The 25,884-nt window shown below is 36.7% G+C and overlaps 1 protein-coding gene across 2 annotated transcripts; it reads left to right on the top strand.

The window, feature by feature from the left end:
* The first annotated feature begins 1,967 nt into the window (after positions 1-1,967).
* FAM133B (family with sequence similarity 133 member B) lies at positions 1,968-25,209 on the top strand. 2 transcript variants are annotated; one of them, XM_046670157.1, is made up of 11 exons: positions 1,968-2,075; positions 8,727-8,824; positions 11,109-11,187; positions 11,866-11,940; positions 12,081-12,113; positions 12,542-12,604; positions 14,405-14,497; positions 15,812-15,862; positions 19,460-19,552; positions 21,447-21,494; positions 23,413-25,209. In XM_046670157.1, exons 1-11 carry the CDS (start codon positions 2,052-2,054, stop codon positions 23,497-23,499), a joined length of 744 nt encoding a protein of 247 aa, XP_046526113.1. In that variant the 5' UTR covers positions 1,968-2,051; the 3' UTR covers positions 23,500-25,209. The 2 variants fall into 2 exon arrangements, with proteins under 2 accessions (XP_046526113.1, XP_046526115.1); XM_046670159.1 differs by lacking the exon at positions 12,081-12,113.
* The last annotated feature ends 675 nt before the right edge of the window (positions 25,210-25,884 follow it).

Raw genomic sequence — 25,884 nt, 5'->3', positions numbered from 1 at the left:
TTCCATCTCAGCTCCTTTATGGGAAGTCTGTTCACCTTCATAGTCCATCTGTAATGCCACTTATCAATCCTCCTTCACCCGTCCCACAGCAGTGTGGTGCTGTAAGGAAAGCAAATGCTTTCAAGTTTGTCACACCCGCATTTGAATCCTGAGCTTCTCCACTTTCTAGGTATGGAAACTGGGGCAAATTACTCAGCTTCTTTTAGCCTCAGTTTTTCTCGTCTGAAAAATGGAATGTAATCACTTGGTTATGCCTAGAACATGTGGGAGGGCATGTAGGTCATAGCTAGAAGGTAAATGTGTTTATTAGAAGATCACACATGTATAGAGGATGTGGAAAGCATTTCCTTATTCTTCTCATTGAGTCACTGTGAGCTATAACCTGAGAAAGCCAAGACTGATCCCGTCTTTACGTAGTCCACTCAGAAGAGCTCTCAATAGCTTTGGCATTCTTCATTATCTCTACGTGCTTCTCTGTCATTTTCCTGTTTCTCTGTTCTCCTCTCAGATCCATGCTCCACCTGGGAGGGGCTGTGTACACTGTCAGAGGGGGAGACATCTGTAGGAAACACAAACCCTTCTGTTGACTTATGGCATTATTATATTTTTTTAAAACTCTCTGTATCCTGTATAATCAGTCAAAGGAAGAGAAAGGTAAGAAAGAGCTAAGGAGGAAAAAACTCTACTCTCCCTCAGGTGTTATCATACTATGTTGAAGTGTCAGAAATAATATCTATAAAGAGCCTGGAATATTAAAAACACTGTAATTGAGCCATGAAAAAAAACCTGTAATATTCACACATTCTCTTCTTCCTCTTGTGCATACAGAGAAGCCTGTCTTTGGTCAGAGTCCCCAGCTTAAGTCAGGGGTAATGGAGGAGGAAGAGACATGAAGGACTGGAGGCCCAATTTACAGTGAAAGGCAAAGTGAGTTACTCGGGAAAATGGACGTTTAGTGGGGAGTAGAACCACCAATGGCTGCATTTGAGAGAGTTTGGGGAAGTTTTGAGAGAGAAAATGGGAGTTGGAAGCATCTGTTGTGCAACATAGTGTGAGAAAGGGAGGGAGGGAGACAGATTGGGAAGGATGACTTTAAGGAATTTCCTTGCATGTAATGAGTGTAAGCCCATTTTGCCATTTTCCAAGAGTCCAGAGAAGATCCAAATTAATTTTCAATGACTTACTAATGACTGTACTAAGATGGGCCAAGCTTTATCCAGGTCTATAAATACTTAATAAATATAATGACTCTTTCTCTGGAGCCTCGATCACCTCCCTTGAAGTTTTAATACTGTACTGACAGTATTATGACACGCCATGCAGTAAAGTTAGCCCTGTCTATGTTTGTCTCCCCTACTAGGTTATAAACAGGCCCCTTGAAGGTAGGGATTGTATCTTAATCATCTTTGTGTCCTGTCCCAGATCCAGCTTCCAATGACTCGGTTAGTGAATTGTACAAAGTAGATTTTCAAAAATTAGTGTGAAATGAATGCATGGGTGATGAATGAATCGAATTGAATTGAACTTAAAGGGCGATTTCGTTAGCAACATCCATGACAGCACTGTCTCCTCCCCCTCACCCCTACTTGATGGACTCTGTGAGGGACCACGTCTGTCCTGGTCCTCACTTTAGTCCCACAACTAGCACTAGCACTATGTTAAGCACACAATAAGCGTTGGAATAATCTTTGTATCCCCTAGAATGAGTATTTCCGCGTATCAGGAATGGAAGGGAGAAAAACAACCCAAGGCCAAACGGAGGTGAGATGCCTCGTGAGGCTGTTGCACTGAGAAGTGCCCCCCTGTTGCTAGGTGGGTGACAAAGAACAGGAATCCCCCAGGCGACCCCTGGGAACTGTGAGTGATCGCCGGCGCCGGCCTCTCCTCCGCGGCGGTAGGTGGCGCTGTGTCTGGGCGCGGCCACCCGGTCCGCACGGCGCCGCTCTCTGGGCGGGGTGGGGAGTCGACAGAAGGACCTGCGGCGGGCCCGTGTCGGTCGCCTAGCTGGCCTCGTCTCTCTCGGCGTCTGACTGTGCTCTCAGTCCACCACTATGGGGAAGCGGGACAATCGGGTGGTGAGTACCTGGGGGGAAACAACGGGGCGATGCGGGGCCCGGCAGCTGGAGAGCGTGACCCCTCGCTCTTCCCGGCCTGGCCTAAGGGTCAGCGGCGGCGCTCGGACCTCGAGCCGGGAGACCCAGCTCCCCCGACCGCCGCCGGGCCCCGACGCGCGTGCGCCGTGCACGCTGTTGGCGCCTTGGAGTCCCCCACCGTCTCCTCCCTCTTTCTTCTTCTTTCTGGTCCGCATCTTTCCTCTACCACCTCCAACCCCGCCGCACCCTCTGGCAGTGCTCCCTGGCTCCCTTCCCTCCCGCTCTCGGGCCAGCAGTGTTTTTTTTTTTTAAAGAGCTGCAAGGGCTCAGGGAGACCTGTCTCCTCCAGTACGTTAGTGCGAAGTCTGAGGCCTATGGAGGCGCCAGGACTCACCTCCTCTGAGTCGCCCACCCCGTCTCCGCGCCCCTCTTGTGCGGGGGACGGGGGGTATGGAGGCGCGGAGGCCTCGGACGCGGTCCCTGCACCCGGGAGCCGGCAGCGCCCCCCAGTCCTAGCGGCAGGAGAGCTCCTGTTGAGAACCAGGATGGAAGCGTTTGGCTTTTTGTGCCCAGCGCCGCCTGGCACCTCGTAGGCTGGCCCTGTGAAGGAATGAATGGCGTGAAAATAGTTGACTTTGGAGTCAGGCGCAGACTAGAATGTCAGTTTTGGTCCCCCAGGAGTTGGGGGACCTAGGACAAGTTGCTTTTCTTCTCTCAGCCTCAGTGTCCTCATCTGTAAAATGAGCTCACTGGTTATCCACAACCCTGCAGAATAATTGAGACCACAAAAGGCAAGATGGCCAGGGAATGTTTGGCATGAAAGTTATTACTGTAGTAAAAGAGATACATAAATAAGTAGTAGAATAAGAAATGATATCTGACAGAAATTCCAGGTTCTGAGGACATTCAGGAAAGAAAGTACTTTGGGTAGGTGGAGATGGGAAGGAGGCGTTCTAGATGGCTTCTAGGTTGGTTTGGAAAGCCCAAGTTTGAATCAGTTTGGATGGGCAGTAAACATAAGGGATTAGCAATAAGTTTAGGTTGCAAACTTACAGTTCTTGGGGTTGTCTTTGACAGAGTTTTAACCACTCTGCAGTAACATGAAAAAAATAAATGGAGGTAAAGCTAATGTACAAAACTTAATGAACCAGCTTTTTAATTCAACGATTATTTCCTTTGCGGTTTTTTGGGTGTGTGGGAAGTGCTACAAGAGCTTTACTTTTATGAAATGATGACATTTCCCATCTAAGATAAACATTTGTTTTAATTTTATATAGTCTTGATAATCAAAGATATCCAGGAACCACAGTAGTGAATCTTGATTACGAGGTTGAGGAATGTTCTTTTCTCCTGCTTTCCTGGCTGGACAGAGGTCAGACCTTGTTGTGATATCCTGATTCTCATGGAGTTGAGATGGTTTCTGCTGGAGCATCCTTAGGTTTGAAGTGTTGAGTGTTTGGGCTCTTAATGCCCTTGGGCCTTGAATCTTGAAATTGCCAGAGCTTGGATGCAGTTTCATACAGAGGCCTAAGATGTTTTGTTTTACTGGGAAAAAGTGTTGGTTTATACATCTCTTTAGAGCATTAGAAAAACTTTTCAAATGAGCTTTATTTACCAGAGCATTTTGATAATAACTTTGGGCTCTACGTGTTATTTGGTATGCTGTCTTGGCACAATGTTCTGGTAACATTTTGTTTGTGCTTCGAAGGATGTGAGAATGGAAACATAAAATTAAGAGGTAGAAGACAGGTTGTTTAATTCGGTCTCCTCGTTGCATGGAGGAAGTGAAGGATCTGTTTAACTGGGACTATAATTTGGGTCATCTGATACTTAGTTCAGTGCATCATTACTCTTGATTTTTTGAATGTTTGCCTCTGAAAATACTGGCATTTTCTTCTTGCATTGACGATAAAATCATAGTTTTAAAGATGACAGGATTGCTTTCTTAAAAAGCCATGAAATTTCAGTTTGAAAGTTTTTTTTTTAAATGGACTTTATTTTTTAGAGCAGTTTTAGATTCGCAGTAAAGTTGAGCAGAAAGTACAGAGAGTTCCCCTCTACTTCCTCCGCATAGTTGGGCTCAACCTCCCCCGTCTTCAACACCTGCACCAGAGTGGTACATTTGTTACAACCAGTAAACCTAGACTAACACGTCATTTTCACCCCAAGTCCATGGTTTACTTTAGAGTTCACTCTGATATGGTGCATTCTTGAACAGTTTTTTTTTTTTTAACTGAACATTTTAATACTCAAGATTTGTAAAGGGCTCTTGAGTTTATGATGGTCATCCTTTGTGCCCGTTGTTTAACAGAAGTTACCTTCACGTTCTTTTCTGTTACTTTGTGCCCTCTAAACAGATGTACTTTCTAGATAAAAGTAGGTAATCAAAGTAACAGTTGAAGTTCTGCACATTTAGTCCTTAGCAGTTGTACTGCATTGCTCTTTTCAACCTGCCCACTTATGTATTCCCTCCAGCTCAGTTTGCCATTCTGAGTTTCAAAAACAAATTGTTTGGTTACCCAAACTCATGCAGCGGTTTGGAGCCACAGATAATTCTAGTTACATATGAATGCATTTGACTTTATAGGGTCACAGTACTTAAAGCAGTTAAGTCATAGTGAGATGTTTCAAGAAACTGCACAATTTCTTTATTTTTATTTATTTATTTATTTTTGAGGAAGATTAGCCCTGAGCTAATGTCTGCTGCTAGTCCTCTTTTTGCTGAGGAAGACTGGCCCTGAGCTACTGTCTGTGCCCATCTTCCTCTACTTTACATGTGGGACGCCTACCACAGCATGACTTGCCAAGTGGTGCTGTGTCTGCACCCAGGATCTGGACCAGTGAAACCCCGGGCCGCCCAAGCAGAACGTGTGTGCACTTAACCGCTGCGATACTGGGCTGGCTCCCAATTTCTTTATTTTTACTGATACCTAACCACCCACCCCCTTAATGTTAGGAGCATTATTTTTCACACTGATGCATAAGTGAAAAAGCTTTACCTTTGTAAGGTACTTTTTTTGTTTTAAAAACCTTGCTGTTTTCCTTAGTAAAAAGAAGCATTGTTGCTTAATGATTATGAGCACAAACTACCAAGTGTTTTGCAGGGAACCTAGCACATTGCTGTTATAATTGAGATAAATAATGGAGATATTTGGAGTGTACTTAGCAGGCTGAGGACAGTGTTTATGGTCAAAAGCTTGAAAGTTAAGCCTGTTGCATACTCAATGATAGTTCCTGTAATTGTACCATAGATTGTGTATAACTAATAGTCTTAGCATGGGAATATACTTCACTATTTTATTTTTCTCTGAAAGATAAACAGTAAGATAGACTGGTGTGTACTTTGGAAAAGCAGTTTCACAGTAGACATTGACACAAAAATGTTAATATGCTTTTAAGATATAAGCTACAAAATTTGAAGACTAAAACGTGTTAAATGTTGTGTTGTGATTTTTTTAAAATTAGAATAAAAAATTACCATTGTACTATTTGTAAATTTTTACTTGAAGACAGTTCAGCTCTTGAATCGGAGCAGCAGCATTGTGGTTGAATTTTTCTTATTTTGTTTATCATTAATAGTATGATAAAGTTTGTGTGTAGTTTTTTGGGGTTTTTTTCTTTTATAAAGGTAATGAGTTATTTAAAAATGTTTTTCTCCACTGTATGAAATGATGAAAGTAGGCATCTCCCTTTACATTTTAGTGCACATAGATCTAGATTTTTAGTAATTATAGCTATTTATTAAAATAGTATCTTATTTTTGGGTACCTTTCTTTTCCTTTTCACTTGAGAAATCTTGGACATCTGTCCGTATCAGTAACAGTACATCTACCTCACTCTTTTTAATGACTACACAGTATTTCATTTTGGGAGTATACTTTTAATATATTTAATGAATCTCAATTTGATGACTAGTTGAGTGTGTTCAGTTTTCCCTATTTTAGTAATTTAGTTTTGAAGATCCTGAATATATTTGCATTCTTTGGAAGTAAACAGTTTTTGCAATTTTAAACTTAAAATGTTTTATCACTAGGTATTGCTAAAATTATGACATGATACAAAAGAAATGAGGTGATAGATGTTACGCTTCTCTTTTAAAAATGATGAACTTAACTTGCACGTTGTACTTGCTTCTGGTTATTAGGATTGTCAGTGTCATTAGCTGAGCCATAATTCCTCTGTTGCAGCCTCTCTCGTTGTCATATTTCTACATGAACTGATTGAAATTCTTAGCAAAGTCAGTTGAATGAAATATATGAGGGTGTAACGTCTAGCCCTTATCCTCTAAACATCTCCAGCCTTAGGAGCTCTAGCATTCATTCCTGCCTGTAAGAAAATTGTGTTAAAGGTTTACCTTTTTCATCTCAAGTAATTAGGCAGTGACCAATTGAATGGAAATAGTTCTCTGTATGTGTTGTTTATAGTGACTTTACGTTGTGTACTCTGCCAGAGAGAGCTGGAAATATATGACTATTATTTATTGTGAAGATGGGAAATGTTTGTCATTTTTACGGATTTTGTTAAGTAAAACATAACAAATAACATTGTTTCATTTCACTTCTTTTGGAATGTTAAGTATTAGGTTTATGGCCTTAAAATCAACCTTGGCAATACAGTCATGTGCTGTGTAACGACATTTCAGTCAACAATGGACCACATATATGACAGTGGTCCCATAAGTTTAGTACCATATAGCGTAGGCCGTACCATCCAGGTTTGTGTGAGTGTGCTCTATGATGCTTGCACAACAACGAAATCACCTAACAATGCGTTTCTTGGAACATGTCCCCATTGTTAAGCGACACATGACCAGTCGTTTTCAACCAAAATTCTTTTTACTTAAAACTACTTTTATAAGAGTTTTTATAAATGTTTGTTAAATTAAATTTGGAAAATTAAATGTGAGGATCAAGAGGTTGACTATGAATTAAAAACTAGATTTTCTGTCAGCAAAATGATTTTAATAAAACATCTCTTTGTTCAACACTGTCATCAACAAGTCTGCTTTATTTTGTCTCAATATGTTTTTGAAAAACATGTCTAAAAATGTGTCTTTCTGCTCTACTAAGTGCAGGATGCAGAGCATAATTTAATTTTTTGTAGATTTTTTTATTGTGCTAAAATGTACATCACATAAATTTCACCATTTTAACCATTTTTAAGTGTATAGTTCAGTGGCATGAAGTACATTCAATGTTGTGTCACTGTCACCACTACTCATTTCCAGAACTTTTTCATCATCCTGGACAAGAAGCTCTGGACCCATTAAACAGTAACTTCCACTCACCTCTTCCCCTCAGCACTGGTAACCTCTATTTACCTTCTGTCTATAAATTTGCTTATTCCAAGCACCTTATATGGGTGAAATCATACAGTGTTTGTCCTTTTATGTCTGGCTTATTTCAGTTAGCATGTTTCCAAGCTTCATCCATGTTATGGCGTGTATCAGAATTTCGTTCCTTTCTAAGGCTGAATAATATTCCGTTGATGCATATACCGCATTTTGTTTATCCATTCTCCTGTAGGTGGACATTTGTCTTGTTTCTGTCTTTTGGCTGTTGTGAGTAATGCTGCTGTGAATGTGGTGTACAAGTATCTGTTTGAGTCCCTGCTTTCAGTTCTTTTTCAATTCCGCTTAGAGGTGGTGGATCATATGGTGACTCTGTGTTTAACTTTCTGAGGAGCCACCAGACTTTTCCACAACAGCTGCACCATTTTATATTCCCACTAGCAATGCATAAGGGTTCCATTTTCTTCACATCTTTGACAAAATTTGTTCTTTTCTTCGTTTTTGATAATAGCCTCCCTAGTGGGTGCGAGGTGGCATCTCATTGTGGTTTTGATTTGCATTTGCCTAATGGCTAGTGATGTTGAACATCTTTCCATGTGCTTATTGGAATTCGTATATCTTCTTTGGAGAAATGTCAGTTCAAGTTCTTTGTGCGCGTTTTAATTGAGTTGTTTGGGTTTTTTGTTATGAGTTGGAGGATTTCTTTGTGCATTCTGGATACTAATCCCTTATCAGATATATGATTTGCAAATCTTTTCTCCCTTTCTGTGCATTATCTTTTCACTCTTTTGATAGTGTCTTTTGATGCACAAATATTTTTAATTTTGAAGAAGTCCAGCTTATCTATTTTTTCTTTTGTTGCCTGTGCATAATTTAATTTTTAATGTTAACAACTTGTGAATAAAATTGCCATCAGTATGGCATACTATTTCCTGAGGTGGAAGATATAGTAGAATAAGCAGTGGATTTAGAGTTAAATCTTCTTTCACTTCTTTGGAACTGAGTTTCTTTACTTGTCAGTGAGCATAATATTTATCACCTTCATTGGGCTTTAGGAGAAAGCACTATAAAGCCATCTCACAGTAAGAAAGAGGTATCGTTATTATTTTCATCAAATGTCTGGTAAAAACATAGTTTCTGTGAAATAGCATTATTACTCATCTCCCAAACTTTTGAGGGTTATTAGAGCGTTAAATTTGTTTTTTGTAATGAAAAGTCGGTTGTCACATTGTTCATACTTTGGACATAGTTTGCATTTATAATAAATATTGCTTAATAAATAAGTGAGCTTTTGCATTTTTATTGGTTATTTTAATGGAGTTAATTTCTGTTCTTTCCTCAAGGCCTATATGAACCCAATAGCAATGGCCAGATCAAGGGGTCCAATCCAGTCTTCAGGACCAACGATCCAAGATTATCTGAATCGACCAAGGCCTACCTGGTATTTGTGAAACAATTTACCTATTGATAAGGTTTTCATAAATTATTCTTTTTGCTGAGGAAGACTGGCCCTGAGCTAACATCCGTGCCTATCGTCCTCTACTTTATATGTGGGGCACCTCCCACCACCATGGCTTGACAAGTGGTGCCATGTCCTTACCCAGGATCTGAACCAGTGAACCCTGGGCCACCGAAGTGTAACGTGCAAACTTAACTGTTGCACCACCAGGCCAGCCCTGGTTTTCATAAACTTTTTAAAGGTTGCTGTTACAGTGTTTGTTGATTGCCAAGCAATTGCCAGATACCTAATTTTTGAAGTAATATTTGATATGTGCTTTCTTTTGAATATATGAAATAAATACATGCGTGTAAAACAAGCATTTGAGAACCCATCACCCAATAAAGCTAAAGCAATGCCAAATAACGTTTTCATACCAACCTCTTCTCTGTCCCCTAAAATAGACCTTAACCTTGCAGTGTCCTAAGCTATTTAAAAAGGTAGGTTTGAATAGTCTCACCCGCCATTGAGGTGTAACTGTGTGTTAGGAAGGGTAATGTTAGGCTTTATTTTCTAGTTTTTTTGTTTGTTTTGTTTTTCTTTTTAAAGATTGGCATCTCTTCTTTTTTTCTTCTTCCTCTCCCCGAAGCCCCCCAGTACATAGTTGTGTATTCTAGTTGTGAGTGCCTCTGTTTGTGCTATGTGGGACGCTGCCTCAGCATGGCCTGATGAGCCGTGCCATGTGTGTGCCCAGGATCTGAACTGGTGAAACCCTGGGCTGCCAAAGCGGAGTGCGAGAACTTAACCACTCGGCCACGGGGCCGGCCCCTATTTCTGGTTTTATCTGCTGGCTTTTCAATGAGTTAGAATTTACCACTGTGAAAATTTTTGTTTTAAATTGTTGATTTGGGGGTATTTTGCTGTTGTTAAATGGCTCTGATCTTTTGTAAATAAAGCATAGCACTGGCTTTATTATTTTTTAGTCTGTCTGTCTTCCTTATTAAATACTCTGCTCCTGAGGTAACATGACAACCTTCAGGGTTGTTAGCTTTAGAATCCTTCTAAGTGCCCCTGAAAGCTGGACAACTATAGTTGAAAGTTGTGCTTACATGTTAGGGAATCTTGGAGTTAAATTAGTAAGCCATGTCCAACTCTTAACAGTGTTCATGAGCGCTGTTGTTAACTGTTGCAACATACCATAAAATAAAATATCCTAAACAAAGTATATTTGTCTTTAAAAATGGGGGAAAGAATGAGCTTTAAAGGGGAATTGCACAAGCAAGTATCTTACATGTGTGTCAGAGTCCCCAAGACAGCCTTCAGGAGTTGAGGTTGGGTAATTCACTAGAAGGACTCACGGATAGTTGTACTTGTGGGTAAGATTTATTACCATGAAAGGATACCAGCCATAATCAGCTAAGGGAAAAGGCATATGGATCGAAGTCCGGGGGAGACTGGGTGCAAGCTTCAAAGGCTTCCTTTCTTGTGGAGTCACACAGGACATATTTAATTTTTGGTAACACATGTGAGATGTTGCCAACCAGGGGAGTTCATTAGAGGCTTTCAGTGTACCCAGGGTTTTTACTGGGGACTAGTCAGCCTCTGCCTACCAGGTGTCAAAATTCCAGACTCCCAAAAGGAGTACAAGTGTTCAGCCTAAACTCTAGTCTTAGTATAGTTAGGCATAGTGAGCCACTCTTATCAGGGAGTGGTAAGGACCTTCACAAAATTCAGGTTCCCAGATGCTAGCCAAAGTGAATACTTGTAAGAATAAGTAGTCAGGTATGCTGTATTAACTGTTTTCTGCACGACACGTGAGGTACATTATAAAATGGGTGATTTAGTAGTAGAATATAATAGTTCAGCCAAATAGACCTTAGGTCACCCTAATCCTGAGACTACTAGCTCTGTGCACTTGGGCAGATTTCTCACCTTCCTTAAGCTTCAGCTTCTATATCTGGAAAATGGGGATAATAATACTCTATTTTTTCACAGTATTGTGAGGATTAAAGAAAAATGTATTTAAAACAGTGCCTGTTGTATGTTTGGTGTATTAGCTTTAATAATCCCTGTTTCGAAGAGGAGTGGTTAGTGTTATCTGACAGACTTTATTATGATTGATTTACAAGGATGTGAACAAAGTAATTTGAAATGTTTCAACACTGGAATGGAGGTTTATTAGGATATTAAGAAAAATTTATTTGTGGAATTTTGTTGTCTTGTTTGTAAGCATCCGTCTCTAATTTGAATTGCTCGAAAACTTATTTGTACATTCTGCTTTTTTAAGGGAAGAAGTGAAAGAACAACTAGAAAAGAAGAAGAAAGGCTCCAAAGCATTGGCTGAATTTGAAGAAAAAATGAATGAGGTTCGTAAATAGTATCTTTTGAAAAAATAGACTAATCTTTTTTCTTATAACAAGAAAAATGAAGTCATTTTTTAATAAACCAAAGGTTTAGGCATAGCTCTTTAGGTTAAGGGGCTCTATATTTTAGAAGTGTTTTTGTCATATTGAATACAAGTTTGTATATAAATGTACGATTTCTTTAAAAAAAAAGGGAAACCATCTTATAGTAATTTAAACCATCTTAAAGTTTACTGAATGTTAGGTTCTCCCCTTCTCTTCCCCTGCCCCATGCCCCTATCTTACCCTGGGATTTCCATGGTGATGTTTTCTTGTTTTCATTGCAAACATGTGTATAGTATTTTAGCCACAGTCTAGATTAATTCATCTTTTATTGTTTGGAAAGAGAATATAACCATCTTTGTTAAAAAGAAAAAAGTCCTCAGCCTCAGTAATATAACTTCTCTTAATGGACAGCGGAGAACTCTCACCACTTAGTATCCTCTTTGAAAAGAGATAGTAGAGTCTCCTTTGGTGCTAGGGTAAAGGATTCTGGCGCCTGGAGTATCTTTTGACTGTAATTAGAGGCTGAGATGGGTGAGAGGCAGGAAGGATGGATGGAAGGAAGTAGTGGCTCTCTAAATACTAGCTACTGTAGAATGGGATAGATAGCCTCTGATGGTGTTTATAACCTTTTTGCAGAACTGGAAGAAAGAACTAGAAAAACACAGGGAGAAATTATTAAGTGGAAGTGAGAGTTCATCCAAAAAAAGACAGGTAATACCATTTTTAGTTTATTGCTATTCTTAATCTCATAGTTGAGTTTTCATAATGATGCTGCATACTACTATTAATAGATACATTTGAAAACTCACATCACCTTACTTAGGTTTGTACTTTTATATGTTTGCTTTTAGAGGAAGAAAAAAGAAAAGAAGAAATCTGGTAGGGTGAGCAAAAGTTTTCCATTTTTCTGAATGTTACAGTTAAGATCCTACCAAAAAAAGTAAGAATAATTTATATAACCTGTATGCTAGCTCTACGTGAGTCAAGGAACCTGGAGGGCTGTGGTAGTTATGGTGGTTTTGTTCATTAGTGATACAAAAGAAAGGTGCCAATCTGCTTAGAACCTACTACGTACTCTATTGCTGTTAAAGAGGGAAAATTGACTCTTATTGCCACAGGTGGTGTTACTTTGTTGAATTTTTTTGTTTTTGTGGTGAGGAAATGTGACATTTGACGTTTCAGTATTTAAGTCTTATGAATATGACATCTGTTTCTCAGACAGTAGATTGATTTTGTTAAGTGTTTGGGAGACTTAGTAAAAGAAAAAAATTCCTGCATCTCACAAGCTTTAATTGTTTTGTGCTTGGTCAAGTATTCATCTTCTTCTTCATCAAGCTCTGATTCTTCCAGCAGTTCTTCGGATTCTGAAGATGAGGTAAGGTTTGCCTGTAATAACTCATGAAATATCTGTAATTTCTTTAATGACAAAGGAAATGTTAGGAAATACCTGTTAAAAATATTTACTTCTTGGTTTTGATAAATGACCCATGATTGAGAGTCCTGACATGAATAAATAGATATTTAAGTATTAGTATGTGTATTTTTTAGACTCCTAAATTTGTCGTGTTCATTTAAAAATATCAGTAGAAGAAATGGACTTGAAAAATCTAAAAATTGACTTAGATGCTAGGGATTACATTTGACTCAATTCACTTGACTTTTTTTTTTTTAGTGGTCATAATAGTTTATAGCATTGTGAAATTTCAGTTGTACGTTATTATTTGTCAGTCACCATATATACGTGCTCCTTTACCCCTTTTGCCCACCCGCTTATCCCCTTCCCCTCTGGCAGCCACTAATCTATTCTCTTTATCCATGTATTTGTTTATCTTCCACATATGAGTTAAATTGTATGGTGTTGGTGTTTGTCTGGCTGATTTCGCTTAACATATACCCTCAAGGTCCATCCATGTTGCAAATGGGACAATTTTGTCTTTTTTTTATGGCTGAGTAGTATTTTCTTGTATATATATACCACATCATCTTTATGTGGTCATCAGTGGATGGGCAGTTGGGTTGCTTCCACGTCTTGACTATTAAGAATAATGTTGCAGTGAACACAGGGGTGCATAAGTCTCTTTGAATTGTTGATTTCAAGTTCTTTGGATAAATACCCAGTAGTGGGATAGCTAGATCGTATAGTATTTCTATTTTTAATTTTTTGAGAAATGTCTATACTGTTTTCCATAATGACTATGCCAGTTTGCATTCCCACCAGCGGTGTATGCGAGTTCCCTTTTTTCCACATCCTATCCAATATTTGTTGTTTTTTGTCTTGGTAATTATAGCCACTCTAACAGGTATAGGGTAATATCTTAGTGTAGTTTTAATTTGCATCTCCCTGGTGATTAGCGATACTGAACATCTTTTCATGTGCTTCTTGGCCATCTGTATATCTTCTTTGGAAAAATGTCTGTTCATATCCTCTGCCCATTTTTTGATTGGGTTGTTTCTTTTGTTGTTGTTGAGTTGTATGAGTTCTTCATGTATTTTGGAGATTAACCCCTTGTCAGATAGATGATTTGCAAACATTTTCTCCCAGTTGGTGCGTTCTTTTCGGTTTGATCCTGGTTTCCTTTGCCTTGCAGAAGCTCTTTAGTCTGATGAAGTCCCACTTGTTTATTTTTTCTTTTGTTTCCCTCCCTGAGTAGACATGGTATTTGAAAAGATCCTTCTACTACCGATGTCAAAGGGCATACTGCCTATAATTTTCTTCTAGGAGGTTTATGGTGTCACGTCTTCCTTCAGGTCTTTAATTCATTTTGAGTTAATTTTTGTGTATGGTGAAAGATAATGGTCTTCTTTCATTCTTTTGCATGTGGCTGTCCAGTTTTCCCAGCACCATTTATTGGAGAGACTTTCCTTTCTCCATCGTATGTTCTTGGCTTGTTTGTCGAAGATTAGCTGTCCATAGATCTGTGGTTTTATTTCAGGGCTTTCAGTTCTGTTCCATTGATCTGTGTGTCTGTTTTTGTACCAGTACCAACTTGACTTTTCTTTATAAAGCAGGAAAGTGATATAATTTATGTTTTACATTAGTTATTAAGCAAAACATATTTACAAGCTAGTTCTTTCATTAAGTTTTGTTCATTGATAAAGTTCTGATATTAATAAGATGCATCATTAAATTTTTGAAACAAAGCAAATGTTTCTAAAAATACAATGTTTCATATAGGATAAGAAACAAGGAAAAAGGAAAAAGAAAAAGAAGAACCGTTCACACAAATCTTCTGAAAGCTCCATATCAGAAACTGAATCAGACAGTAAGGTAATATTTAAATTAGCAATATTTTGGATAGGAAAGACATGTAATTAGGTTTTTCTTTTAGTTCTTTCCTATCTTTAATTGCTCTCAGTTTAGAAATGAGATGCTATTTTTTATACTTTGGGGTTCTGTACCACTTAATATCTTACATATTGCTTTTAATTGTTCTCTGAGTACTTTCACATATATGTCTCCATGTCTCGGCATTTCCATGACAGCTTTATGATAAGCATGGCAGACATTATTTTTTCCGTTTTTGTAAAGAAGTCATAGTTGAGAGAAAAAACATCTTGCTTAAATTCATATAGCTAGTTTTAGAATTGGAAGTTCAATCTGTATCTTCCACTGTCTGGTCCAGTGTCCTTTCTAGTGTACCTAAATCTGTTCTGTACTCTCCTAATTAGCAGACACACTTGGCTCTCAAACATTAGTGGTCGTAAGAAATACGTGCAGGTTGCAATACAAATGTAGATTCGTGGGCCTCATCTCCAGAGTCTGCTTTAATAAGTCTGAGTAGACTCAAAAGTCTACGTTTTTAACAGGTGTCCTCTGTGATTCTGATACAGGAGTGTCCATGGACCACAATTTGACAAACTCTGTCTTAGGGTCCTAGGAGAACAAAGCAACTTCTCTGGTTTTGTGGCGGATATCTACTTGCCCTAGTGAGATTTCTTCTGACAAAATGCCTGTTGTCTAGAAAGTATTCAGGAAATGTTGGTTCTTCTCTTTGTCTTTTAAAGCAGAAGAGCCTGTTTAATGATGGGAATAGCTAACATTTATTGAATGCTTGCTATGGATTAGTCACAGTTCTAAGCACTTGACATGTTAACTCGATCCTGTCAATAACCTTATGAAGTAGTTGTTATTTCAATTTATGGATAAAGAAGGCCCAGGGAGGTTAATAGCTAGAACTGAGGGATTAAAAAACAGAAATTCTTGCCTCCTTTCCTTCAGGAAAGCAGATTGGTAGATATCTGAGCACAGTGTGAATTAGAACTCCAGTGCATGTGACCACCACAGGCAAAAATAGGCAATGGCATAAAGTCTTATTTTAAAATAAACCATGTGGTTATTACAGACAATATCTGTCATTTTAGGTGTACATGGGTTTGATAGACAGCCAGATAAATGAAGAAGCCTCATTTCCTTACAAGCTCTTATATACACAACATGCATTTCTCCTATGTTTTCAGAATAAAATTCCGATATTGAAGTAAACTTTCTTCAGGCGTAGAGCAAATCACCATTTTGGTGTTTTTGTCCTTAGAATGCTCTATCTTTTACATTTAAGATTAACATATATGTTTGTTTGTTTAGGATAGTTTAAAAAAGAAAAAGAAGTCAAAGGATGCGACTGAGAAAGAAAAGGTAATATCATTTTACATTGCCTTAGGATAGTCTGTCATCTTCATTTACTTCAAGAAATTAACAATGTATTCCCCTTTTTAACTTGAGACTTCTTTCTTTTACTGTTACGGCATTTCCTGTTAATTTAAGGAAATTACTTATTGGATTCATTGTTGAAGGTAAACAATCAGAAGAGTATTCCTGCAGAGTTTGGATTTGTGTAGATTAATGGATTATCTCAGATTAAAAATTCAAAATAATGGAGATTAAGCATTTCTTTTGTTTTCTCAAGTCATTTTAAAGGAGGCCCTTTTAATTAAAGAACATGGACTTCTGTTTCAAATGAGTGACCATAGATAAGTTTTGGAAAATCTTTTTTAGTACTGTAAGTAGATGTTTTATCTTCATTTATAACAACTATAATTAATGCTAAATTATCCCTACTTATGTTTCTGATTTGCATTTAAAAATCTTCTGATTATTAAAAATAAAAGCCTAAAGAAAGCAATTACCAATGAAAGAAAACTACATACCAGTGTCACTATATTTTATTCTGTCTTTTTATATCATTTTTTAAAAATTGAGGCAACGGCCCTGTGGCCGAGTGGTTAAGTTCACGCGCTCTGTTTCGGTGGGCCAGGGTTCTGCCAGTTCGGATCCTGGGCGTGGATATGGCACCACTCATCAGGCTATACTGAGGTGGCGTCTCACACAGCACACCTAGAAGGACCTACAACTAGAATATACACCTGTGTGCTGGGGGGCTTTGGGGAGAACAAGGAGGGGAAAATATTGGCAACAGATGTTAGCTCAGGTGCTGATCTTTAAAAAAAAAAAATTGAGATTCACATAGTGTGCTATTAACCATCTTAAAATTACAATTTGGTGGTACTTAGTCTACGTATAATCTTGTGCAATGACCACCTCTCTCTAGTTTCAAAACTTGTGCATCACCCACTTAAAAACAACCTATACCCATTAAGTAATCTGTTCTCATTCTCCCTTACCCCCATCCTCTGGTAACCTCTAATCTTTCTGTCTCTGTGGATTTGCATATTTTGAATATATCATATAAAAGCAGTCATACAGTTTGTCCCCTTTTGTGTCTGGTTTCTTTCACTTAGTGTAATTTTTTGAGGTTCCTCCAAGTTGTAGCATGTAGCAGTACTTCATTCCTTTTTATGGATGAATAATACTCCGTTGTATGTATATACCACAATTCGTTTATCCATTCATCTGTTGATGGACATTTGAATTGTTTCTACCTTTTTGCTAATGGGAGTAAAGCTGCTGTAAACGTTCATGTACAAGTTTCTGTATGGACGTATGTTGAAATTCCTCTTGGGTATATACCTAGAAGTGGTTTTTATATCAATTTGTAAATAAAAATCCTTTAAGACACTGAAAAAAGAAACCATCATGACCAATTTGGGTCAATTTCAAGAATTCACAGATAAGAAATTTATTAATATGATTTGTCATGTTAACTGGACAAATGAAAGAAACCGTATGATGATTTTAATAGTTGCCAAAAAGGTGTGATGTAATTCAACATTAATTCCTGATTTTCAAACAATTATAGAATAAGTGGTTATTTTCGTGTTTTAAAAGAAAATGTCTGCATGAAACTAAAAACTGGTAATATGCTAACATGAAATACTAAGACAACTGCATTGTGATTTTGAAGTATTTCAAAATAATATATGGTACAGAGTGATAGACACTTATATGCCTCAAAACTCAGAAACTTTTAACCACATAATTCTAATTCTGAATGGCAGAAAAGAGATCACAAAAAATAAACCATGAACAAAGTTGAAATATAATGGACAGACTTAATAAAAACTACTGCAAGTACATAATTCAAAAACTTAGTGATTTTCAAAAATTAAAAAGGAATACCTCACATACACAAAGAAGTTGGTAAAATACATATTTAGGCAATTCTAAAAGAAAATACAAACTGTATTCTGATAATCAGAGATTGATATGATTGATGAAAGAGCCTAATTAAAGAGGTTTCTTGGTAAAGTGTGATTTATAATGAGTGAAATAAAAAAAATGACTGTGACGGGGCTGGCCACGTGGCCGAGTGGTTAAGTTCGCGCACTCCGCTGCAGGCGGCCCAGTGTTTCGTTGGTTCGAATCCTGGGTGCAGACATGGCACTGCTCATCAAGCCATGCTGAGGCAGCATCCCGCATGCCACAGCTAGAAGGACCCACAACGAAGAGTAGACAACTATGTACCGGGGGGCTTTGGGGAGAAAAAGGAAAAAATAAAATCTTTAAAAAAAAAAAAAAAATGACTGTGAGGTGGTGGGAGAGTGAGAAAATCATTTGAGTGAAGGGTACTTTGGTCTTTGATTTAGTCGTTATTACTAGATAAAGATTTTGCACTCACATACCTTTTGCTCTATTTCAACTTTGTTTTTAATAGCAAAGAGCCCATATGCCTGCCCTCCAGAAGGAGATGAGTTAAGAAAATTGTGGCATATACTTTCAATGAATGTCAAAGGCAGCCATAATGACACTGTAGTTGGCCTGGAAAGATACTATTGGGTGAGAAGAGCAGGTTCCAAACAGCTAGTATTTAGGTAAAATTCTAAATATACACTTAGAGAGATGTGTCGAAAAATCTTGATGTTTAATTCCTGGTAATGAGATCTGAGTGAATTTTCTTACAGTGAGCATTTATCATTTCTACCAAAATAGTAAAGCTATTTTGCAGAAACAAAATTAAACCACCTATAACCTAAGACATAGAACATCACTGTTAGTTTATTTTCTACATGATTTTTTTTGTTTATATCTTTAAAATTGGATTTGCCATATAAAATTTTGTATCATTTTTTCTCTGTAAGATAAGGTGGTGAGCATTTTTCCATTATGTGGTTTTGTTGTTTTTGTATTTATGAACTACTTCAGACATACAGAAAAAGTATATGGAAAATAATAAAATGACAACCAGCATATCCACTCTGAAGCTTAATAAATAACATTTTGCCATTCTTGCTTCAGATCTTGTTGAGATGTTTTATTTCTTAAAATATATATTTAAGTCCCTAAGTACTCCTCCAGTCTCACTCCCCTCTGTTTCTCCAGAGTTTTGCCCTTTCTCATCATTAAAAATACTTGGAGATGAAGTTTTTTGTGTGTGAATTTAACACTTTTAATGCACTAAAGGAATTACTGTGTAGAGATCCTTTTAGATTCTCACAAATAACTACCCACTGATTTTCTTTTCTGCAGCACTAGGCCTGTCTGAGTCGACACTGGGTAGAAACAAAAGAATTAGAATACAAGGGACCCAAATCTTATACCAACTATATGGTTTCTTGTGACTCTTTAAAATTCTGTCATGTGTAATTAAAGACAGTAAGGAGGATATTACATCTAAATGGATATGTAATTATTTCCTTTCAGATTTTTTAATAAAAGCATTACTTTATTGGAATTAAAGACTGAATCCTGGTAAATGTTACCAGTTTTAGACATTTCTAAAATGAAAATGGATAATTTTTGTAATAATTGGAAGAATTGTTAAATAGAACTTAGAAACAAAATTTGTGTGGCATAGTATTATGTCTTTTTGAGTCAAGATAGGTGTATTTTTCATAGGACATTAAAGGACTCAGCAAAAAAAGAAAGATGTATCCTGAAGATAAACCTTTATCATCTGAGTCCTTATCAGAATCTGATTATATTGAGGAGGTAAGTATATGATCAAATCCGTTTTCTCCACTTTAAAATGTTTAGTTATTTGATTTAATAAATATGAATTAGTAAAAAGAAGTACTTTGTAAATGTTTGATTTACTCACTTTTCTAATAGGATTTACTATGAAAAAGAAATGGAAGTTGTTCTATTTCAGATTAAGTTTTGCATTTTTCCAGAAGATAGTTATATGGCTGTTATTTTTATAATTAACCATATTGTCACATACTTTTCCAATCTGAGATATTTTTACTCTTCTAATATTTTCTTTTTATTATACTACCGTTTTGATTACATGAAAGATGCTGTATAGTGTAGGGTGTATTGAAACCCAGCATTCCCTTGTTTTGTTTGGAACTACTGCTATTTAGGGAAGTGGAAAGGTGATGAGGTGGAGCATAAATGTGGGCATGATCTCCGTTTTCCTGTCTAGACAATGAGGGAGTAGGGCTAGGTAATCTATACAGTCCTTTCAGCTCTACTGTCCGTCTCTGAGATTTTGTACTGTGTTGGAGTTAGAGTCCATTCTTAGTTAATTTTAGGTCTGTAAGTTATCTGTAAAGTATTTCTCTCTTGGACTTGGTTTCCTCATTTGTAAAATAGAGCCTGTAGACCCCATTTTGTAGCAACATTTTGTAATGCCCCGTGAAACGAAATTTGTAGCTAATATTACCTACTTATATATATGTGTTGTGTATATATATGTCCTACACATTTTTATATTAATATCCTCTAAAGAAATAAGAAATACAAGACAATGTATAATTTTATTAAATTATATTTCAATACATAAATGCTTGAGCATCCCAACACCAGAAGACAAAAACTCTTAAGACACAACAGATGCATTACACATGCCCTTCAAAAACCATACAATAGCGTTGTCATCAATGACATTTCCAAAATGGTGAACAATTCTCAGTAAGGCTCTGAATGAAATAAAATACAGTCTTCCCCCTATTTATATGACATTTGCAGTTCTGGGACATTCATTCTATCTTAAAAGCCTATACAGAATACTTTGTGTTCATATTACAATAAATTTAGCTTCTATATTATAAATGGGTTAATTACATGAATGTCTAGCAAGCTGTTCAAAAGTCACGTCAGGGCTGTCCTGGACATTGCATGACAGCATCCCCTGTCTTGGCCTGGTTAAATGTGGATGCAACAAAACTACTACCACCCACAGTCATTGTTAGGACAAGAATAACAACAATAAGCAATAATTTCCTAAGTACTCTCTAGAGTGCTTGTTTTAATACGAAATGTTACATTTTGACTTAACATTAAATACACATGAGCTTTATCAACTTTCAATTTAATCGATACTCATTGTGTACCACACTTTAAAAGATTGAAATAAGATATTAATGGGGTGATAATTGTTACTTAAAAGGATTTTAATTGGTTGGTTTATACTGAGTACACTGTGTATAGCTACTATTTATTGAACACCAGAGAGTAAGAGAAATACCTACTTTATTCCAGACACTTCCCCTTGAGTGTGGTTATTATCCATTTTACAGATGATGAAACGAGGGTAATGCATAGTAGAGGTAGGATTCAGAGCTTGGTCTGTTTTGTTTCAGAGCTCATGTTTTTTATCCATTGTACCTCACAGCTAATTTTAGGTGCTGAAAAGGACTATACGAGAAGCTCTCTAGAGATTTAAAATCTTAATTTCCTTTCCTTTAAATGTTTTTCATTGAATCTTCTTTGTGATAAAACACGTATTTGAGGTGTAATAAAGTATTTAAAATGTCATTTGATGGTTAAAATGTTCTTTACCTATAAATTTTAAAGATGCCAGGTATATTAGGGAATGAGAAAAAATGCCTTGAGTACAAGTGACATATTTGTCTTCTCCACAAAAATTTAAACTTTTTAGGTACGAGCGAAAAAGAAGAAAAGCAGTGAAGAACGAGAGAAAACAACAGCAAGTATCACTTGTTTTTATAGACAACAGTGTAGCTGTTTTTGTGTAATGTAAAATGAGTCATGCTAAAACATGATTGCATTTACTGGGACCAAGTAAGTATTTACTGGAAAAGGGATAGTCTTCAGCAGCTTCACTGAATGGGTTGGAGAAAGTTAAATAGGCTCAGGAAAAAGGAAGAATCAATACCCTAGTAGCAAATATCTCCTGTTTCCATTTCAGTATTTTACTGTTAGAAATGTAAGCTCAAACTTCTGGTTGACTTTCTTAAGCTATAATATGAAATATGAGATTCAAGTATGGCGATTCCCTCCATCTTTGAGAGTTACTTCCAGATCAACCAAATCTGGTAATAATGGAAAAAACCTCTAAGCACAAGCTGCAGTGATTAGTAAGCAGGGATTGGCAACATAAATGATTCATTAATAAAGGTGATTCTTGTGATCGTGGCAAAGCCAGCTGTGCTATTATGCAGATTGAGAAGTAAGAAAGGAGAGAGAAGGAAGAAGAGAACAAGGAGCAAAGAAGTGGTATCCAAATGAGAAGCAGACAAACCTAGAGGAAATGGATAGCAGATTATCAAAGAGTAACACAGACCACATCAGCAGAGTAACCTAGGCACACTCAGTATAAGTGTGGACTATGCCTCTGAAGGCATTTTCTCAGGAAGAGGTAAAAGACAAATGAGAACGGTATCATATGTAGGCTTGAGGGTAAATACCCCTTCCTAGAATTTTCCTAGCTCTTAAAATGAGGATCCTTCTCTGATAAGGTTCACCTGGTAATGTGTGATTCAGAATTAACATTTTATATGCTTCAAGACCGAGGTGACATTTAAGAGACTTTTTCTGAATGAGAACATAATTTGGGTAAAGACTGCTTTGGTCTTTGGTTAAGATTGATTGATTAATTTAAGACATAAGATTAATTTTGGATAATTGTAATTTGTATTTGCCTGCTTCAGTGTTTCACGCGTTCAGCTAGGATGTATTAAGCATCTATGCAGGCACTGTTCTAGGTCTTGATAGAGCTGTTACAATGAATACAAGATAGGTAAGAGGATGATATGTGAGAGAGTGACTTTGGGGAGGGAAACCCTCTCTGAGGAGATTGTGAAAGGTTCTAATAGATAAGGAAATGCATAGAAAACTTTGTTTTTGCTACTCTTATATGTCTTCTCTTTCCTTGGTCTTTATTTTTGTCCCAATGTCAGCTAATAGTCTGTCATTTGATACCACCTTTCCAAGTATCTGTTTCTAAAAGTTCTGCCTTCTCTTCTACATCAGAAACAGTCATGAGAGTCAGAGTTCAGCAAAATTCCAACTGCCTTTATCCAGCACAATTTGACTACTTTTACTAGGCTTCAGTGGCATTTTCCTCTAAAAATCAAGCATCTGCTTTATACATCAATATTTTATACATTAGTAGTTGTTAATTTCATAATTAAAGTAGTGCTACCAGTCCAAGCAGTACATAATATCTGTGTTCCTGTTTACTTAAAAATAGCAGATATATCTGTCCTCTAGAAACTGTCATTTTACAAAAACAACTGTTTTTTCCTCTGGTGTGAGGATTCTTTTGCAGTAACTACAATGACTTTGACTTTAGAAATTATGTAACGTGAAATTTAGCAGTTGGCACCATGATTCAATTGAATTTATTTTCCATAGGAAATTTTGTTAGAAGCTACATTAATGTGCTAATAACTTAGAGTTTTTCAATTTTGAAAATTGACAGGCACTCTCTTAGTCATCATATGATATTGATTATTGAGACTTTTTGAGAAATGTTTTGAGTAGCTTACTTGGTTGTGTGGATTGTTAGAAATAACTATGTAGAAGTTTAAAAGTACCATGGTAAAGTTGGTTTTAATTTGTGTATTTCCATGTAGAAATGTCTAATGTGGATGTCTTTACAGGAAAAAACAAAAAAGAAAAAGAAGCATAAGAAACACAGTAAGAAGAAGAAAAAGAAGGCTGCTAGTTCAAGTCCTGACTCACCGTAACATTAAGAAAAATCAGGATTCCTTTATAAAGTGCAATGCTGAGGAAATTTCAACTGTGAAAATTATGACATATTTACTGAAATGCATGAATTTTCTTGTTTTTAGAATTATTCTTGGACTATTCAGTAGCCACTAAGATGCCACTGTGTGAAAGGGCCATGATTGTTGCCTGCTTCTTGAACATCTTTTTTTCCTCTTCCAGTGCTTAATAACTCTGGGAGATAATGCACTGCAGTCATACTAGTGGTTAAGATATTTGGGAATAAAGTTAATATTTTTGACTAGAAGTATCTAATGATAAATCAACAGAAATTGAATCTGGATACATCATTAAGATGTAATCAGAAATGACCAGATAATTCTAGTTAACATTTTTGAAGTAATGATTACATTGATAATTCAAAATCCTTACTCTGTAGATAAGTGTATTTTAATTTTTTCCCCTTGTATACTTTTATTTACCTGGGGAAGGAGCTTTTAGGGTGGGGGGTGGTTTGCTATCTCTTTAGCTAGCAGAATAGTGTGCCTTTTATCTTCACACATCCTATTCTTGTGGACACAGTAGCCATGCTTCATGGGGAGGTCAGAGCTGGGTACAGCAGTCTTGCCCTTTACTGAACTTAGTGACATCCTTGGACTCTGTCATATGCTGCTTTGAATGAAACAGAGAAACAGTCTTCTGCAAAACAAGAAAGCGTGAAAGCTCTGGGATTTACCTCCACTTCAATAATACTGAATGTTTTTTAGCATTAGAATGTGTTATAACATTTGAATTAATTTTGACTACACTTTTGGCTTTGGAGAGGAATCATTTGAAATAGACACTGGTACTTTTTGAACTTGATAGCTAAAGATTCTAAAATGCATGTTTTATACTGTTAAGTTTTAACCAGTCAGGAAAATTTTATGTAACCAGTAATAGTTATTTTATTTTTTGTATGACTTTTGTTTAGGCTGTAATGTTTAGCTTTTATTAACTCCTTATTCTTTCTATCTTCAATTCCTTACTGTGTTTAATGGCATACTTGCCAAGATATTTAGCATGTAAAAATCAGGGGGGTTTTTTTGTGTTTTTTTTTAACAGCTTCATATTGAAGCTGAGACTTAGCATAAACAAGTTGAGTGGCAGGCCTGGTATGCTGTGTCTTGTTACATAAAGCTATTGCCAGAATCTTAGTAAATACAATGTTTTAAAAGTTTGTCTTTGTATATTCATAACAAATTATGACAAAGTTAAATTTAAGTGAGAATTACGTTATTGTTCTTCCTGTGTCCTATTTTACTAAGATTTTGTGCCTCATATCTCCTGCTGAATTGTTTACTAGTAATGCTAAAAGAAATTGATAAGTCATTTTCACTTACATTTTTATATAATCAGGTAACATGAAATATAATTTGATGTACAATTTTGCCTGTTACAGGGGGTGTGCTAATTATAGTGGTATATGCACAAAACATTTTGGCATGACAAGAGGCTGAATAAATAGCTATTTTACTTAAAAATAGCTGTGTTCTTATCAGCTCCCTTTGAGTCACAAGTAAGGTTATAAAGATTCAGAAACACTACTAGGTGTTAAATGGTAGGTGGATAAGACACGTACCCAAGTTTTTAGCTGTAAAAATAACAGTTCTTGGTAAGTTTCCTTAAATTTTATTCTTAAAGCTTCATACTATTTTCTAATAAAAGATATCTGTATGCTCTTGAGTACACAGCAAGTTTGAGGGACATTCTGTATCCAAAAGGAAGTTTCTCAGAATTTGTTGTTTGTGAAAATGCTAAAAGGTAAGCTTATCAGGTTATTTGTTGATCAGTTTTGCTATGAACATAAAAGCGGACCTTTGCACACTGGTTCAGTGTATGATGATTATGTCCCACTAGAAGCAACTGTTCATTTTATTAGACTGGGGAAGAAAGTGATTTGGCAAAAAAATTGTATTCTTTCTAGACTCTTGACTGGGCAATACCTTTTTCATTATTTCTTTGATGGTAGCCTTAACAATCTTCTAATAAGGTAAGGGAAGAAGATTTGACTGGGCGATGTTAGGTGCAAGTTAATAACATCTCTTACTTCCCCCTTGCACCAAACTACCCTTTTTCTTGAATAATTTTACACCAATTTTATAAATATGAGGCATGTTATTTGGATAATGATGCCAAGGTAAGTGCAACAAAATTGATGAATGTCTGGATAGAAAAATTGAATTTTCACCAGTACTACCTCTTTCTAATTGCTTTGGATTCATTTGGTTTCCCTTAGTATATTTAGGTGTTTTAAATGCCATAACAGCATCCTGGATTTATTTCATCCAGAGTATAAGTCCATATTCCTTCAGTCAAAATGTGCTAAAAGCTTTTGCCTAGTTTTCTTTCACTGTATAGAGAAC

The sequence above is a fragment of the Equus quagga genome, chromosome 8, assembly GCF_021613505.1.
Source record: "Equus quagga isolate Etosha38 chromosome 8, UCLA_HA_Equagga_1.0, whole genome shotgun sequence".
NCBI classification, from domain to species: Eukaryota; Metazoa; Chordata; class Mammalia; order Perissodactyla; family Equidae; genus Equus; species Equus quagga.
This window is presented reverse-complemented; position numbering and strand designations above follow the sequence as displayed.

Excerpts from the sequence above, each read along its gene's own strand:
- FAM133B (XM_046670157.1), top strand. The coding sequence starts at position 2,052 with ATGGGGAAGCGGGACAATCGGGTG. Across the intron at positions 11,188-11,865 it reads TTGAAGAAAAAATGAATGAG|AACTGGAAGAAAGAACTAGA; the intron begins GTTCGTAAATAG and ends ACCTTTTTGCAG. Across the intron at positions 21,495-23,412 it reads AAGAACGAGAGAAAACAACA|GAAAAAACAAAAAAGAAAAA; the intron begins GCAAGTATCACT and ends ATGTCTTTACAG.